Genomic DNA, 20,114 nt, shown 5'->3' on the forward strand with positions numbered 1-20,114 from the left:
TGAAATATTGCTGCATGAACCTAATAGGGCATATTTTATTCAACCGATGTAGGTTAGTTTTTTGTTTATATTTTACTACAGAATATTGTACGAATCATTATCAGTGGTTTTTAGCCGTTCAGTTTCGAATATAATTTCCTGTTCCCTAATGCACACATGTTGAGAGGGTCATATTCAGCGACCGGAAGCCCAAGCACTTCAAAACTATTAAAATATGCACACATTCTGTTTAACGAGCAACCGTAACGATATCGGTTTAAATTATAAACATAATTTATTATTTTCAAATATATGAAACAACGTTTAACGATATTATTTATTTATTCGAGCGAAAAAAATTTATACTTTCAATTACTACAATGAACAATAAAATGTTTTTTTTTTCATAATTTTAACAGTATAATATGAGTGTTTTAATATTTTATTATTTTTACTAAACGTTAACATAATATTACATAATATAAAAAATTATCGCTGTGCTGTAAGTTTTAATTAAAAATAATTTAAAAGCTTGTTTGTTGTGTACTTATTACCTATGTAACACAGCTATATAAACAATACAAAAAACAGTTTATAGTAAAATGTTTTTTTCTTTCTTTTAAATAATCGAATTTCATGTGGATTTTATTATAGGGTAAACGATTATATTAAATGGCTTGCGAAACTATATATATATAGATTTGTATAATATTATAATAAATAATAATAATATTTTCTTTACGGATCATCTTGCTGATGTGCAAGAGTAGGCCAAAACAATCTGAGCCATCAATAGTAACAATATAATGCCTATAATAATTGTGGAGCACGCGGAGATTATTATTCATTATAATATTATAATCCGTAATATTTTGTACGTTTTATATTTATTTATTTATGATAAGTATCTAAAAAAAAAACTAAAAATCAACACCGAACGCCAATTATTATGATTGTAACGGCGGTAGTCTCGTTTACGCGTTTAAAAATGTAATAAAGACGGCAAGTAAATGTATGTGTGTCCTGAATAATGAGAACGCGTGCGAAAAAGAAAAGAATTAAAAAAACATAATATTATTAGCTATATATAATATGTAATGAATATAATATATAATGTGCTCGCGATGTCCACCGCGACGGACTACTTCTTAAGAATTCCGATGGCCTAAATTAAAAAAAAAAAATACAAACAATAAATATGTAATAATACAATTCGCCGCGATTGAAAATCACGACCGCACGCGCTTGCACACGTAGGTAGGTATTGTAATTTTTGTTACAATATTACGCCTATCTATATATTCTTCAGATATTATTCTATGTACCTGAGCGTGCGGCCATCGGTCGTCATCCAGCGCAAGCAACAAGTATAATAGCTATAACTATAACATCGGTTCCAACAACAATATAGATTATATTATTGTATTAAATGTCGGTCCAGTTTTTAACTATCGAAAAGAAATGTTTTTATATACAATTTTAAGGTATAGGTACCTATACCTGAAGTATTAAATTTTTTAAAGAAAAAATTTTTTGTTGCATAAAATATATCAAACAGTTAGTTACATGTATCTTTTATGAACATTTTAAGTTAATACGAATGGAGTCGAGTGGTGTATATTAATAGTACTATGATATTATTATATTTTAACAATATTCACAGACTACCCACTACCCTGCGGCTTCGTCACTCAACTCATCGTAATTTATCTCAACTTTGAATACTTAATAATAATCCAGTACTCTTCAATTATCAATGTTTGTGGTAAATTATAAACGTTTTCAAACAATATTTTGCTTCATAGAATATGGTATTAAAAAAAAAAGTTGCAATTAGAAAAATAAAACAATTGTTAAAATCAGAAAATGATCAAAGTAGTATAACAATGGAATGAAAAAACGAGCAAATGTCGTGATTTTAAAAATGTCATAGCCACAAACGATTTCATCCGAATTATATTTTTTTTAAAAGATCTTATCTCCCAACCATCATTTACGGCGCTTTGGTCAACATTGCTGCATTTTACTGGTGTAATTACATTTTGCTAGCCCTAGAAATAATTCCAAATACAATGTCGTATATCCGTATTATTGTATTACTCGATATTACTCAATAAAGCATGGCATTCAATAAAATCCTCAACTTAAAAAAATAATAATAGTACGACGTATACACGTTATAATAACAATATATATATATATAATATATATATACATATAATATGTGCGCACGACGATGCTGATCGTGTTATATTATTGTTATTTATGGTTATTATTATTATTAAGCGTCATCGTCGCCTCTGCGTGTTTATTTTTTGTATCCCAGCGTGTGGGCTGCACACGCATTTAACTACGCGTTATTGGACGATTATTATTATTTTCACGTATACGGGGACATTGTATTTATCTTACATATTATACATGTATATATGAAATAATGTCTTTAACCGCGCGCATGCAATTTATTGTTGTAGGAGGAGACAAGAGGAAACTGTCAACGGCGGCGCCGGACAATATAATATAATAAACTCGCGGTCAAGAAAATAAAAGAGAAAAAAAAATCGAAAATAATTATTGCACTTTCGTCACGTTTTATTCGATCTGAATATTTGACATATTTTTTAATGATTCCGAATGACACACACCAACACACCAACCACAGTACATACCTACACACACAAAGTAACCTAATTACTGTTTAAATCTAATGTATACGCGCGTATATTAATACCACATACAAATCATTTGAAAAAATCTTAAGTTTTTTTTATAGAAATCCACTGCGGTGCACTACTTACATAATAACATAAAACGTGACACTATATACCCTACTAGTATAACGGTATCGAAAACATATTATACGACATTAAACACTGAATCATTGGTCTTTTTTGTCTAGGATATAATATTAAGCGTGACTTATTATTATTGTGCATCCATATGGACGAAATTTAGATTTTAAATAGTATGTAATATTTACACCCCCTAAAAATATGTTGACTATTTTTCAATACAAGTTCTGGATAGTTTATTTATACTTTGATTCTGGGTCGAATGAGTAAAGTATCGGATTTTACAATAACACGCCCTTTTTTTCGTTTGACACTTTGTGGGGTAATAAAAATTTAGAAAAAGTTTCACACAGTACATCAATAAATTGCAGGAAACTGAACACACATTGTACTTGAGAAATTCCATTTTTTGAATTTCCCAATTTAAAAAAATCACGAAAAACAACAACAAAAAAACACGACAAACTTATTTTAGCAACTACTCGTTTTTAACGAAATCTGGACCTTTTTTAGGTATCCGAGTTTTTTCCACTCAGATTCTTTTTATGAATGCGACAATACTTTTTTGGCGCACCAACAAATCTGATAGATGTAAAAAACTAAAAACAGACTATTCTATCCATGTGGTGTTTAAACTGAAACTAAATTATGAAATGGTTTTACTCATGAATATAACATTCGAAAGATTGATAGATGTGTGATATTTCATTATAATATACATATATAATATAAACCGTGTGTTCACAGCAGGGGGTTAACTGAAAAGCTTTTCTAAGGGGCCCAACATTTGGTTTAAAATTAGTTTAAAAGATTGACGTTTAATAATAGTCCCCTTTCTTGCAATCATGAATTCTGTATTTCTGTCAACTTGCATACTATTTTATATTCCTTAGATACATACCTACTGAAAGTAGGTAAGTACCTATACTTATATTATAAACTCTCATACTATAATATATCGAGTGTTACATTTATTATAGGTACCTAATATTATTTGTTACAATTAAATTATAATATTACGATTCTTGAATTTGTACAACAGTAACAATGGGCATTGTAAATTAAATAATAATCGTAAAAAGGAAAAGGGAAAAAACAAGTGAACGCTACACTTTCATCAATTGTTTCTATTAACTATATGTTTATTAGATGCGTCAAATAATACGATCACGATTTGATGTATAAAACTTTTTAGTTTTTGATTGATTTTACTTGGTCGCGTCAATTTTCAAAGAGTTTTAATTTATACTTTTTCTTAACATATAGTAGTACTTTTAAACAATACAACGACTGTTTGATGTTAAACACGATTTCTTTACTTTCTACAATATTTTAGTTTCTATACAGTTTGAATTCGAAAATTAAAAATTTTGTTGATAAGTGTGAAATATAACAAAATTTCAATTTCAAATAATTTCACAACGTGAATATAGTATTTATAATTTATGAGCGATAAATTAAATTACGTGGTATTATATTTTTATAAGGTTTGATAAGGATATGATAAAATGTTATGACATTTTATTCGCTTAAAAGTTTTAATAATGTATACTCGTTGCTCTCATCTGAAAAAAAAATCAAAACTCAGAATAAACTTCTATTGAATATTGTTATAAAAGATTAATTGAATTTTTTAAAATAACTACCCAATACAAAGTTCAACCAAAGTTTGTAGAAGACAGGTTAATTAAATACGCCGCACGACGTGAACGGAAAGCGTATATATAAATTATAAATTGAACTGCTTGAAATATCCTCAAATATAAATAACAATGTGCGCATACGATTTGTATAATATGGAAGTACAATTTTGAAACTACCGATCACAGATTTAACGGTGTTCGCAAAGTATCTATACATAAACTATACATGTGCCCACACACGGCTACACGTTTATTTTAATAAGCAGACACACGTAATATATTATGTTATCAAAGATGTGTTAAGATTTTGTGTTGAAATTCAACGCGTTTATCCGCCCGCTGTAAAGTGAATTTTCGAAACCTGAATTTTTGGTTTTTGAAAAGCGCGGTGGAAACTCACGTCTTTGTCAAAGTTTGACTCGCACATATTCGGAGCGCATACACAATACAACATAATGTACATTGTACAATTAATAATAGTATATATACAATGTACTGCGCAGTTTCTCGTCGAGCAAAGACCTACCACCTACATAATATTATGAATAATAAAAATATAGAAGCCGCGAACGACGACGTGCGGACTCGCGATGCGTCGTCGCGCCGTATTGATCTCTATCAATTGTTTCCGTGGTCGGCACGCACATAGATAATATAGCTTAGATTATCAATATTGTTTAGGACGCGCGTAGAAGTGAATATAATGGCCAAAGCGTAAAATATACGACGCGTAACGGTGCAGGCTTATGAACGAATCGATGGCCGACGAGAAAGGAAGATTGGGAACATATTTGCAATTTACGCACATTATATTGTGTGCGTGTATACGATTTATTGTATACAAACGATAAACGCGAATTATGACGATTTTGAATAGAGTTTAGGCGGCCCTACACACAGCTGCCGAGTCGCTGCGAATTTTTCCAAATCGACAGTGCGCGTAATTGTGCGCGACGAAGATGTCATCTCCGCGAGGACATGCAAACTGCGAATAGTGGAAATCGATCGGCCGTATCGCTGGTTGATATATAGGTACCTACATAATATATATATATAGTAATTATTATACACTCGACCGGATTTGCTCGTATTTATAGACTATAAGCCGTATAATGTATATTATATAATATTATTATATACCTATGGATAGAGCGCGATAACGCTGTAATATATATATTATATAGACTGTGGCCGGAAAAACTGCAGGTACCTACCGGACCTATAGAAAACACAATAAACACGCGTCACATTATTTTTTATTACGTTGCCCGAACGGACTCGCACAGTCGCTATACTCCAACGATGAGCTGCTTTATGGAAGGGATAAATTTTTTTTTGTCCTAATTAATTCGGGTGCGGTATTAAAAAAATTATAAATTAGAGAGAATAACAAAGTTTTCACTTGGGCCCGAGAAATTGGACCCACTACCTGTCCAATGTGCGTTATATCATACATAATTTATTTATTATTTATAGATATTTGCATGAATGATTAACTTGAAACGTAAAAGCTAATTTCGGGTATACAATGCTTCTCTCGTATTCTGTTTCTTAGATTATTATCAATGTTTACTTCATATTTTATATTTTTCTTCTCAGTCTCATAGTTTTTTTAACACGATCGGAATCGGGCGATAACGCGAGTAACATCAAACCATTTAGTAATATATTAATAAGTAATAACTAATATAAACATATTGTATTAGTTTTGCAATACGTAACTACTAATGTGTTTTGATTTTTATTTCTGAGTGCTAATTATATTTAATGAAAAAAAAATGTTCGCTTTCGACCTGATTTATATTTAACCTCTGGTTTCATAATTTCCGATTATTTGTATGAAAATTATACAATAATTTGGTTAAATGTACTACGAATTCGTTGTTTTATGAAATTTGAAAACAATATTCACGTTTAATATAACGAGTAAATTTAGTCCTTACCTAACCTAATTCATGACCATATAATAAAATCGAAATCTCCAAAAATAAAAATGTGATTTGAGGATTTTCTAAACGCTTATTGAATAGGAAAATCGAGATAAACCGCAAAACTAGAATCGTTTTTAGAACGCAACTGTTGGTAATTTACAGATACTTTACAGCATTACAGCTTGTAGCCAAACTATATAGTGGCTGGCCTACAAAACAAAGGATGTTATAGTTTCATTTATTTTTCATCCGGTGGGTTGTCGGTTGACTTGAATTCATTCTGTATTATGTCTGACAATTTTCGATAAACTCGTTAATCAACCGTATTTTAGATTTTGAACGGAGCGATAAATGCCCCTATTCGTTTTACAACGACCATAATTATGCGATTTTTTTTATTTACGTTACTTTTATGAGCATGCAGTAAAATACAACTTTGACCAACTAATAAACCTTCTTTGTAGGTGATTTCTGGTAGAATATCGGATTTCATTGGTACTCAAGGGAAGGGGGGTATAGATGCAACTGGGACCAATTTTTTTTTGGGGGGGAGCACTCATATTTTCTCCTAATTAATATGTGCGAACATTTCCTTTACACTCTTCTACTAAGTTGATATATTTAAATATTTGCAAATCACTTGTAATAAATATACATTTACATCAATATAGACAATAATTTTATATATTATAATATTTATCTAATATGATTCACCAAGCATTATGCATAATCTCAATTTTTCCTTTCGTAGTATTGTATTCCTTCAAATTCTGACTATTGGAATTTTCAAATATACCTACTCAAGGACCATATTTTCAATTATTTAGATTTATAAGGACTGATTTGAATGTATGATACAATTTTTATAGTAGGAGTAAATAAGCTTTTAATTGAATACAAGGTTCCTCATAAATTGTTCTTACGAGATGGATTATAACTATCAAAAATACATAGGAACATTTTTTTAAAGTGTTTAATGTTAAAATATTGAATGAAATGGATATATTTTTATAAATCAAATATAAAGTGTTATCTAAAAAATTGTAAATTTGTAAATACTAGTTTGCGATACATATTTTCAAAGTACCTATTATACTTACCTAAATACATATATTTGCATTTTTAGGTGTCTGTGAAGGGACTTTATAGCTTATCACTACTATATTTTATATAATCGCATGTCAAACTTTCATTTCTGCAGCACCAAAAATAATATATATCATTATAATTTATAATATATACCTAGTACGGTCTATTTCGTTACGTTTTTGAGATGAAATAGGATTGTAGAAATGGCTGTAACGCATCGAAAACGTCTTGCGGAAAATATGTCTGGCGTTGTCGTGTGCACGTCACCCCAGGGGTCCTGTACACACACACACACACACACACACACACACACACATATATATATATTATATTTGATATAGCTATATTGCGTTCAAGACTCAGCTCGTAACTTCTGAGCCGCCGTTATTTTATATTATGTATACCATTACGAGTACCACCTATACTGTAAATACATAAATATACATTGTTATATGTATAATATAGCGTATATCGGTCTAGAAAGTTTGGGAACCCCAAGATTATTCGTTTACGGCGGCCTGGGTGATCGCTCTCAGTATCTATACCTATATTTGATAACACGCCGCGATTAATTTAATTAACCATTCGTTTTATGTAAATATATGTATATTTACATATGACTATACACAGTGTATACACGTCATATGCACCTACCTACAACTGCTGCTAAACTTATATTATCGCGGGTTGAATTTACACGGAAAATTTAGCGTCTCCAAACTTTCTAGACACGCATCTATTGTTGCTCGTCTATAATTATAGAGTTATCTACGTATCGCATAATATTATTATTCACTGTGGCCGACGTGTATGAATCGATCAGAGTATAATATAATCCCCGCCGATCACTTGACGTGTTTTTTTTTTTGTTTTTCTGTATACATTTTTTTCTTTCGCATACACACGTTCCATCTACAAGACGACCGTAAGACGTACTATGTTGTTTTCACAAACCAACCCTATCGGTTACGGTGCGTTGCAGAAACACTCCTTTCTCTCTTTCTTTCGATGCAGTATATAATATGCTAAAAAAACAACGGACCCCGATGTTTACACACACGACAGCTAGTAGATAGTTCAATACCTATATATCTATGCGGATATTCAGGTATATATTATTATATACTATTATACTCGTATATAATTGGTTTAAGTATGCAAATAGTGCAAGCATAGACATACAACAGTAACGTTATTCGTTATCATTCGTTTTTGAAAAACAATTTTCATTATGCTTTTAAGACGGTACCAATAAACCTTATATGCATAATAATAATATCATGTACCTACCCATTAATTTTAAAACATCAAACCAACTATCCACTGCAGCTAAACACCGTTGAATAAAAACAAATAAACGGAGTAAACAAATTGTACTGTAGGTATATTAGATAATATATAGGTATCAAGCACGTGTATTGGTGTTATTTTGAAAAGTGTATTTTTCGATTGTCTTTGCTCTTGCATAGTATAGGTACAGTTGATGCGAAATTCTGCGTTTATAAGATAAAACATAACATTTATGCAACACGGTAATCGTACAAGAACAGTATTATAATATATATATATATATATATATTTATAGTGCATACAATATACTTAAATATATATACGTATAATATGGATATTGCTTATGCATCAATATTATAATATATGTACAGTATCTATGTATAATGTAAATCCATGTACATATAGATTAATATTGTACATATATTAGGGGTTTTTTTTTTATACAGATTATTACGCAAACAAATGACTATTAAAAAACACGGAATAATATCCCATGAACAACTTGTGCGTGCACTGTGCGCATGAGGGAGAACTATATGATATAATATTATACGTCCTACTGTGTTTTAGAACGTCTCGTCGTCGTCATCATTCGAAAAATACAATATTATAATCATAAATTTGCATTTCACGGAAATATCTGAAATCTACATATCCGTAACATTTATATTATATAGGTACAAGTGTACAACTCCTACCTACGTTCGGATTTGTAAACTTTGTATTTTACCACGGGGCTTAGGCCACGAGAGAGAATTTTTTACACACAATATTATACAAATAACACTTTTTACGTCAAGTTTATTATATAGGGTGATCCATCAAACACGGTGCTCAATCCTGCATTTTATGCTTTAACTATAGGTTTATTCAAATTCTGAAATTTTGGAATTCCTTAGAACGCATTTATGGATCATATGCATTAAATTACTTAGATTTGGTGGTATATAACATTTTTTTTTTTTTTTAATTAAGAATGATTTTTAGAACATGACCAAAATCGAAATTCAATCGAGCAGTTTTTGAATTATCAATCTTAATTTACTAATAGTCAATGCCAATAAGTTTAGAGTATCATATGAGGGCTAATGGTTCTACATACAAGTATACAACATTAAGATTATATAGGTAGATAATTATGTTATGATAAATAAAGTGCAGAAAATATCAAATACATAGACAGTTTTATTACTGCTAAACAGTATAGGTTTTCACGTGTATCCCAAATAATATGAATTGAAACTTGGTGGAATGTATTTGTTTAAATTCAAAATGATGTTTTATTATTATATTATGTCATAATTTATTTGTTCTTACTGCAAGAAGTACTTCCGTAACATTTACTGTTTCACAACTTGTCAGCCCCACGGCAGGTACAACGTTTATTGTTGAAATCAGTCTTGCGATAGCACCGCAGTTACCCTTAAGGCCCACAACATAACTTACTACCCAGGGTAGAAGTTAGAACCACCTGCAGTTTTCGCGCATATTTGATTCATCATGCGATTGATGGTTTACTGAACCTGACTCGTTCAGTCACAGCTAAACAGTTTAATCATAATTTATAAATATCCGGTATCCAATTAAAATCTTTATTATTATCGACATTTACCATTCTATACGGTTATTAACGTGATTTACTAAAAATATCATGATTTCCACATTTGTAGACAAATAACGTTATAAATTCTGATATATTTCAAACAAATTATAATTTAAAAAAAAACTATCTGGTTGATAATTTACAAAAAATAAGAAACTTCTTTTTTTCAGAACTTAACTTACCACAGGATAAATTAATAAAAAAATCTCAGAATTTGAAAATAAGATCTCTGAGTTGGATTTGTGGGTTTAGCTACTATTGTTATTGTTTTAATATCATTATTATTTTTTAGCACCCGAACGAATTTTCAAAATATCCGTCGACGATAACGACGATGACGACGAGGATGATATCGCAGAAGGCAGTGGTGGAGATTTGAATTTCACGACTACTGAGCCGACGACCAGCAGCGCTCCACCGACTGGCCCGAAAATGTGGCCGACCGAAATCAACATCACGTGCTACGCCGCCGGCATGCATCCCGAGCCATCCATGAGCATTTGGGTGAATGGAGTGTACGTATTTTATAATTACCTACTACAATATATTATTATTTCTCCTCGCATATTTCTGCTTTACGGGTACTTGTGGCTTTTGTTTACGCCGTTTTCGACTTTTTTCCCTAGAAAAAAAATACATTTTTTAATATACCTACAAAGTTATTATTCCTACTTCCATCCACCCCAATACCACCGCAACTCCTCCTCATGCTCTTCTGCTGCTCACCGCGTGTCCTCACCCCGTGATTATAATAAAATAATACCACGCGTGCCCGTCGGCGATGTAGACGAAAAGACGCGCGCTTGCAAACACCCGAAATAATTAAATTTCATAAGCCCATGGGTAAAAGCACTATAATATTATTAAGTTTGAGGCTGCGGATTTCTTTGACTCTAAGTGGTTTCCATTTTTCGAAAAACAGATCGCGCAAGAATGTAGTGCACATATTTTATAATTTACTTTACTCTCCGCCGTCGTCATCACGCGATCAAAAACTACGTTTGTTCTGCATTTTATGTCTGTGGGTTTTAGTGAAATCGTATATTGAGCGGATATTTATCTAATTGATATAATGTACCTATGATGTTATATATTTTATGTTGAATAGGTATTATTTTAATATGCAGATTGGACACACTTACTACGTTTACAGTAGAATTATACAGTAAAAAAACACCGTTTAATTCTATTCTGCGATTCTGGCTACAAAATTACGCGCGTTTTTTTGAGTTTTTCAACACCGGTGACGTTCATAAGTAAAATTTATTACATACAATAGTCACCTGCTATAATAGGTAGAAAATCGGATAGTTTTGATGTACCATAAAAAGTTACTTTAAAAAAATCTATAATTCTATCAATAGAAAGCTGTTAGCTAATGCAGAGAAAAAAATCATTCGAAATATGACATGCTATTTCTATGAAATCGTTTATTAGGGCTCAGATAAAATTCAGTTTCGTAGTTTTATACGTGGAAATGCATGGCAACACTTATATTAGTAAAAGTAATAGTTTTATAATTTTACCACTTAAGTGTACCTACCACCGGTGGCAAACATACGCGCCAAAACAATATGAGAAAAAAATTAATTGTGTAGTACAAAAGCGCCAAAATCCTAGATACATGACATTGTGTGCTTCACTCCTAATATTAAATTTAGAACTAGGTACCAATGTCGTTCAAAAACACCAAACGTATAATCTTAATCAACAAATGTTTTATCGTATTATCGGATAACAAATTGTTGTGGTATAACATTATATATTGTTAGTAATAATAATAATTGGTATTCCATAGTGGCAAGTCAATTTTATAAAAGTAGTAGCGTATAATGCATAAAGGAGTTTTATGCATTTTGTTTAATGAACAAAAATATAGATTTTTACAATTATAAATAGTTCTTATTATCATAGATTCTTGACGATTTTAAATTACAAAAAATATTAATAATGGTGCAGATGATATTACTTTTTTATATCTTTGGCGCTTATGTCATACAGCCGGTACCACGCAATTATTATCTTATTCGACACCAAAAAATAACTTCCCAACACATTTTATAAAGTAATCGATTCAAATGAAATTTATTGCAACACGTTCGGCAAAATAGTAGTGTAATCAGCAATGGCACAGACGATAGTGAACTGTATATATAATCCAATCCAATACCTATCTCTGACGTAGGAAATAGTGTTATTAACTATTTGACGTTATGTGAAACAATACTTTGTACGTATAATATTCGGTCCAGTGAATATAATATAGTTAAAACACCCTTCGAACGTAGATAAAACGATACACGTGTGTGTGGTTGTGCAGATTCGTTAGTCACTGTTGTCGTTTTACCCGGATTATTATCTTTGGCGGCAACAAAATAAACATGGTGGTATATGGTACACACTGGGCGCACGTCACACACTCTATCACACACACACACACACACACAAACCCTATTCAATTACAAAATACCAATTACGTGGGTTAAACTACTTTGTAATTATGAGGGTAGCCCTTTGAGCGAAAAATACACGTGTCCTGATCGTAAACACGTTAAAAACTAATCACATTTTTTTTTATATAGAATATATGTTAGGTTATTCGAAAAGCATCAGTTGCGTATATTGAAGACATATTTTCTTAACTTGAAAATAATACCATGGTATAAAATGTCAAGTACATAAAAATTGTGTTATAAAAAATGTGTAGAAACGATTTCGGGTGAAAGCCGATCTTGTCATGCTGCATAGTTTATACGCAGTTTGCGGTTTGTTTGATGTGACAGTAATAAAGTGTAATAACTACGATAGCGATTTAAAAGGTTGAATGGATATAATATAATATATACCTATAAAAATAAAAATTTTATCAGTGACACTTTTGATAGTGCCAAATATGATCTAATAATGTATTAGTTTATATAAATTGTAAAATTTGGTCGTTTAGGTCCGTTAAAATCGAACAGAAAATAAAGCTCGCGTCTTTTTGGCAAAATACCATTGTTCTATTACAATTATATCCATGTATACATTTTAAATTTTTATAATAATATATTTGTTTCGTGTTTCTCAGTCGAGAGGTTTTTAGTACCATGGGTTTTAAATTATAATTTAGATACTGTTGGCGATTGAACTTGACAGTTATGAAATAAGATTGCTAAACAATTGTTTACCCACTAGAGTGTCTAAGAGTGTCTAACCTAACCTAAGAGTGTCAATTCATATTATAATAATACTAATACAATGTTATATAATATCTATTATAATAATTATAATAACATAATATATGCAGTTCTACTTTATATTGATTGATAGTGTTTTTATTCTGTGTTATTGATTTCTGTCCGGGTGCAGGTCACTGGATTCCGTGACGTCGGTGGTCACTGAAGACGATGGGGACAACGACGAGACCAATGACGGCGCCGCACAGACGACCACCGCGTCGATGACGACATCTACCACGACCACAACGACGACGACCACGGCCAAGCCAAAGGCGTTCAGGAACCGGTACAGGGGCAACAGGGCCGGCGAAGATGAGTACAAAAAGTACGCGGTTAGCGCCACTAGCGTGGTGTCGCTCAAGGACGCTGAGGAGTATCGGAACAGCAAGCCGCATCACCAGCGCCGACGGAACACCGTCGACGTGGAGTGTCGGCTGCGCGTGCCCGGCGACGGTGCCGGCAACGGTCACTGGAAAGCTAACCGGACGGCCGACCTTTATTACTCCGCCCGCAAGTCGGTGGCGTACAAGTACCGCAACGACCTACCTCCGCCCGGTGACGCGTTCGCCGCCGTGTCTTCAGCGTCTTCGGTGGCTGATGACGACGACGACGACGCCGACACCTACGGCAACGGCAGTGACCGTGGCGTTGACAACGATGACACCCCGAACGCTAAAGACGCCGACGCCGACGCCATTTCCGGCGCCACCAGCGTCACCGCGTCCTTCTCCGCCGTCGTTGTCCGGTCGGTGCAGACGATCGCTGCTGCAGCCGTTGCCACTGCCGCCGCCCGACGTTAAGCCACGTGCGAAGTCTTCGCTCCTGTCCCGACCGCCTCCGCCACCGCCTCCGACCCCATCGTGTGTAATGGTATTAGTGATAGTATTATATCATAATATGATAACATTGTAATATTATATATTATTATGACGTAGTGACACACAGTGTAACCCAATTTCCCGCATGTTTTTTTTTCATTTCGAACCGACGCCGTGGTAAGTTCTGTTTAACCACCTCTACCTATATTATATAGGTACTCCACTAATAATTGTCACCATATAGTTTATTATTAAAATATATCTACGATTCTGTTGTTCTCCCGTAGACGGGATGCTCACAATTTATTGTTTCACTTGCGTGGGCGGCAAAGTCCCATTAGGTGGCCCTCGGACTACATCCAATTCGACCAATCAGCAATCCCATGCCTGGCTTCCCGTGCATCATACTTGCAGTCAATCAAATTCGTATCCGAGAGCAGAGTGTGGCCGGGCGCTTAGCCTTCCCCTCTGTTTCGCGCAACTTTTCGTCGTGTTCTTTACAGCCCATTTCCCTCCTATACCATAACCCATCCTAAAATTGCTCGGATTTTGTATATTATGACGAGTTCCGCTCGTTATAATTTCATACACATAATTATAATTCACAAAAATATCAAATATTGATGATTTTAGATCGTTTTGTAGAAATTGCTTTCGTTTTTATTGCGACTGCTTTAGAATATCAAACGATTAATCAATTCTATTCAATTGAAAAAACAAAATAGATTCTCTTTTTAACAAAAACTTTTTTTTAATCTTTCAATTAATAACAATACAATATAATAGTATGATTGATAATATGTAAATGATAATTTTCAAATAGCCACATTTAAACTAAAACGTGTACCCATGTGCATCATCAACACTATCCTAAATCGTTACAAAAAATATTTAAATGAAAAACCACGACATTATGAGTTTTGTTTTTTTTTATAGAATCGAAAACCACTATATAAATAATCCGGACACAGCTTTAGCGGATGACATCCAAAACGATTTTTATCAACCGCAAAAATATTACCTCATAAAAGGAGTTTTTAATATATTATATTTTGAAAAAAAATGATCACACACAATCTGAAAGTTTATTTAAAATGAAAATGAAGCGACTTTATACCTGTCTTATTAGAATGTTTGTGAGACGCGTCTATACGCAGTTAAAAACTCCCAAATTGAATTTATTGAGTTCCGCCGTGTAGGTTGTTTCGATGTGATTTTGTTTCGATACGCTTCTAAAACAATTTATTTACAAGCACTCCAACGTCAGTATAGGTACTAATTTAACCATGGTCATAGTAATTGTTTAGGAAACACGATTTAATCACACGTTTACACTTCGTTGTCGGTTGTGACTTGTAAAACAGTATCGTCGTTCATCGGAAACACGAGTATACATGCGAGTTTCGCATTCATCTTTCTATTGAGACTTCGTCACCTCTCAAAACGAGTCTGATTGTCAGATTTACGTAACACGTTTCTGTTTTTATCTGAACATTTGTATTATTTGACTTCTCTGTATCCAACATTCAACAAGCCTAATAATATTTCTTACTTAAAATTCTTTATATGAAATTAAAACCGGCCAAATTTTTACATTTTTACATTATACCCACACTGAATTGAATCATTCAACAGTCGACAAATATCTATTTCAGAGTATAGTTCTCTAATGACGAGAATTTTAGAAATGAAACGTAATATTATAATATCTTTATCACGTTTGTGTTTTTACTATTGATTATGGTGATGTTATACACCCGACTCCATGAATCTATTAAAAATCGTTAATCCACAAATAATTTGTTTATATTTGTGGTTTTTGAACACCATTGTTATACCGGATAACAAGTCGATTTAATGACGTTCGTGGATACGTGTTTAATTTCATTACCGTCACAGTGTGCATAAAGTTATAATAAATTTATAATTATTTAAAGTTATAACAACCATTGTATATTATATGTGCGTACAAAATATCGAGACACGATCAAAACTGTCAACTACAGATGTAGTTGTATGATGGTTATGACATTTTTATTCCCCTCCGCAGGGAGAATTTAAATCGTTTTTGTATAATAAATATAAAATGTTGTATATTTAGTATGATAATAATATATATACTTTTGTCGTGTTTGCACTTACGCCGTTCTTACATGGAGTAACTATAATTACACTATATTTCACTAGTCGGTTATCCTTATAATATTATGTTTAAATGATACACATTTATTTTATATTAAATCACGTTTTACGGCTATAATGATAAATTGTATAGTCACCACAGTTTTAGTTTCCCCGAATGTATAAACGATATTACTATCCACCCATATAGCTTGTGTCAATATATTATTATAATCAAATCTCTTATTAATCATTTTTATGAGTGCTGGCATTTTGCAGATGTCTTAATGTCTTACGGGTTTTATGTTTTTCCTCCCCACAGCTTTATGTTATTATAACTATTTTTACTATTATTATTATTATTATTATTTATTGTAAATATGTAATTTTTAACACTACCATCACTATTATGTACACGTTTCTAGTCTAAAATTATGTAGAGAAAAATTACATTTTTAAAAATAGTTTATAGTTGACATTTAAGGATAATAATATGTTGTGTTAATATTACAATAATTTATTGTGGTCTGACACTACTATATAAAAAATATTATATTACTGTGTAAGTCTTCTTTGTTTGTTGAATTATTTATATTATTGATTTTTGATTTATCGTGATCTTTGGCTTAACAACCAAACGAGATATTTTAAATGTTTATTGTTATTACTTACTTATTACGTATATCCTATTTATTATACTAATACCTACGAAATGCGCATTTCTAATTATATAGAAACTACTAGGCTAGAGATACCAAAGAATAAAGATAAATTTTATTGTATTGTACTACGCTCTATTGTAGAATATTATTTATGTATAATAATATTATATGATATCTGGCATAGAAGCTTATTATATTATACAACACAATTTCAATGTTTATACATAATTTCAGTTAGTATTAGCATTAAGTTTCATGATATATTATACAGTTATATACATTTTACACTTAAAATCATAGATTTACTGTAGTGAAGCGAAAACATAGTAATATAGTTTTACCTAAATAATATATTATTATACTATCTTATTATTATATTATAATCGATATTCAATGTATGTGTGTTTTATAAATTAATAAGATTAAAAGAAAAAAAACATAACTTAATTTATTATCTTCTTCTGTATAACAATAATAATAACTATAATATTATAAACCTGTTAATCATTTTACTATATTTTGTCACATAATATAACTATATAAGAGTTGCGAATAAAATCTTTGTCAAAACATTTTTTTTTTTAGATGATGTACCTTCTCTGAATTTATAACGAGTACGTCTAACTAAGTGACATTCAGTGTTATTTTTTATTCGAAACCTGAAAACCATATACTAAAGATATGTATAGGTATACATATTTATAATTTGATCTACACCACTTTAACGTTTAGGTGATGGTGTTCAACGTGAACGTACTTAATATTATGAGTTTCTATTATGAATGACTTTTCAGTTTTCTTCAACCGTCAACATTTAGTATTTACCTTACTTATAAAAATGTTTTATAGTATTTAATAAAAGCATCTTTATACCTATATCGAGAAGTTGATATTACTTGAAGTCTTACGCAATATTTCGAGTTTTTAACTGTAATATAGTTTATTAATTTCATTAACTATAAATTTAATTGGCTTAGTTAAAATTTTATATTTTTAACATATTCATGGACTCAATTTTTAATTTTATGATTATGTTAAATGTAAATTTTTAGTATAACTCATTGATTTACTATGTTATTTTACATACGTTCCATCACCAAAAAATGTTTTCATAACAAAGCTTATTATTTATTTAACTTATTTTTTTAGCTTGGTATCTTCAATGATACCTGTTGCCTGTTATTATTTATTTTATTCTCTTTGACACTCTTAAATCAGTAATTCTTTGAAATTAATTACATTTATTAACAAAGTTGATTGTACAATTTAATATGTTGCTTAAAAATGTTGAATAATTATAACAATTTATGGATCAACGTCATATTTTTTAAAAAATATTGTGTTTATTTTTTGAACATAAATCAATTAAGAAAAAACAGTTCGAAATATTACTTGTTTTAATAATAACGCGAAACAGAAAATAAGTGCATAGATACTAAATCAAATTATTATTTAATTATAATATAACGGTACGTACCTACTACGTAGTCATAAACTGAATGGATTTTTTTTTTAAATATACATTATGGATTTATAAAGGTAAGTATTTAAATTCTATTAAATATGAGAACATTCTTACATGCAGTTTTATCAAAAGTACTGACAAATAAAATTACATTTGAAGTTTTTTTTTTAAATATTATGGATTTATAGATAATTTTACAATTGTTCAATTTAATATTTTCTGAAAGAAATGAATATTCTTACGTTCGGTTTTATTAAAAGCAGTAGGTACTGGTAAGTAAAATTGAATCGAAAAATGAGAGAAATATTGTAAGATATTCAATTACAATGAAAATAAATTCAAAATCGCTTATAAATGTAGGTAGGTACATTTTACGGGTTGAGGTGAATTTATACATTATATTTTATTCATAAGATTCACGATTTCGTATATTATAAATAAAAAGAAACGTCTACGAAACGAAACCGTAGCTGGAGCATGACATTTTGTATCCATATATGTTTATATGTGTACAGGCTGTACAATACTACGATGATAGTATATACAATATAGGTACTTGGGCGATATGTATTTTTCTGCAATAATACATTCGTACAATGGACGTGTTCACTGCAGCCGTGAAATAAAATAATATATTGTTTTTATTTTCATATAAGAACTCGTAACACAACACAGGAAGTGTAAGTTTGGGATGCACATACCTGCAACCGCTGCCAAATTCCTGTATAATCTGTAAACAATTGTAGTATTGCGTCACGGGATCAGTTATTTGTTATTATATTATATAGGTGTAAATAATATTAATTTATAATGATAAAATAATACTGCCTCTGTGAGTAAAAGTTATATTTTTTATTTAAAAAAATAAATATTTATTTATGCAAATAATGCACGTATACGTCGTATTTGCCGTCTACAACTTACGAATGTGACATTACTATATTATTACACTTTTTATTTTGAGTTTTTGCGAAACATGACTTTTGTGTTCATGTAAATTCAGTCACAGACATCATTCTAACTTTTGAAATATCTATTTATATGCAAAATATTTTTTTTCCATAAACTGTCTGATATATAAAATATAATATAAATATATATTTTTTTACACTTATTGGATTGCTCATACGCGCGCACGCAATTTGCATAAAATTGTGTACTTTAGTTATTTACAATATTAATTTATTCATCGTTATTTTATAGCTTTTATTTTATTTTTTTTATACGTTGTTCGTTTTATTTTCCAAGCACATACAAAGCGCTTTCACTAGCTGGCTAATACCAAATTTGTTCCGTGATGAGTTCAAATCGAATTATTCAAATCTGTTTTAAAACTGTCGAGGATTACGTAATAAATATTAATGATGTCACAGTTTCATTGTCGGGAGTTGAATGCTGCAGAGATGTTTGGTTAACGAAATTGAGGATTTTGCTAAATACGTCCTTGAATAAATTGCTATTCATTTCATCAAATTTTTTTCTTGACAAGAATATGAATAC

General features: G+C 31.0%; 1 protein-coding gene across 1 annotated transcript in view; it reads left to right on the forward strand.

Moving 5' to 3' along the window:
- LOC100573263 overlaps positions 1 to 17,253 on the forward strand; it is a 49,507-nt gene extending 32,254 nt beyond the window's left edge. The window contains exons 3-4 of the mRNA XM_003241094.4: positions 10,620 to 10,842; positions 13,679 to 17,253. Of these exons, the coding sequence (XP_003241142.1) occupies positions 10,620 to 10,842; positions 13,679 to 14,348 (893 nt within the window). The 3' untranslated portion in view covers positions 14,349 to 17,253. The remainder of the gene's footprint in view (positions 1 to 10,619; positions 10,843 to 13,678) is intronic.
- The last annotated feature ends 2,861 nt before the right edge of the window (positions 17,254 to 20,114 follow it).

The sequence above is a fragment of the Acyrthosiphon pisum genome, chromosome A3 (genome assembly GCF_005508785.2).
Source record: "Acyrthosiphon pisum isolate AL4f chromosome A3, pea_aphid_22Mar2018_4r6ur, whole genome shotgun sequence".
In the NCBI taxonomy this organism is placed as follows: Eukaryota; Metazoa; Arthropoda; class Insecta; order Hemiptera; family Aphididae; genus Acyrthosiphon; species Acyrthosiphon pisum.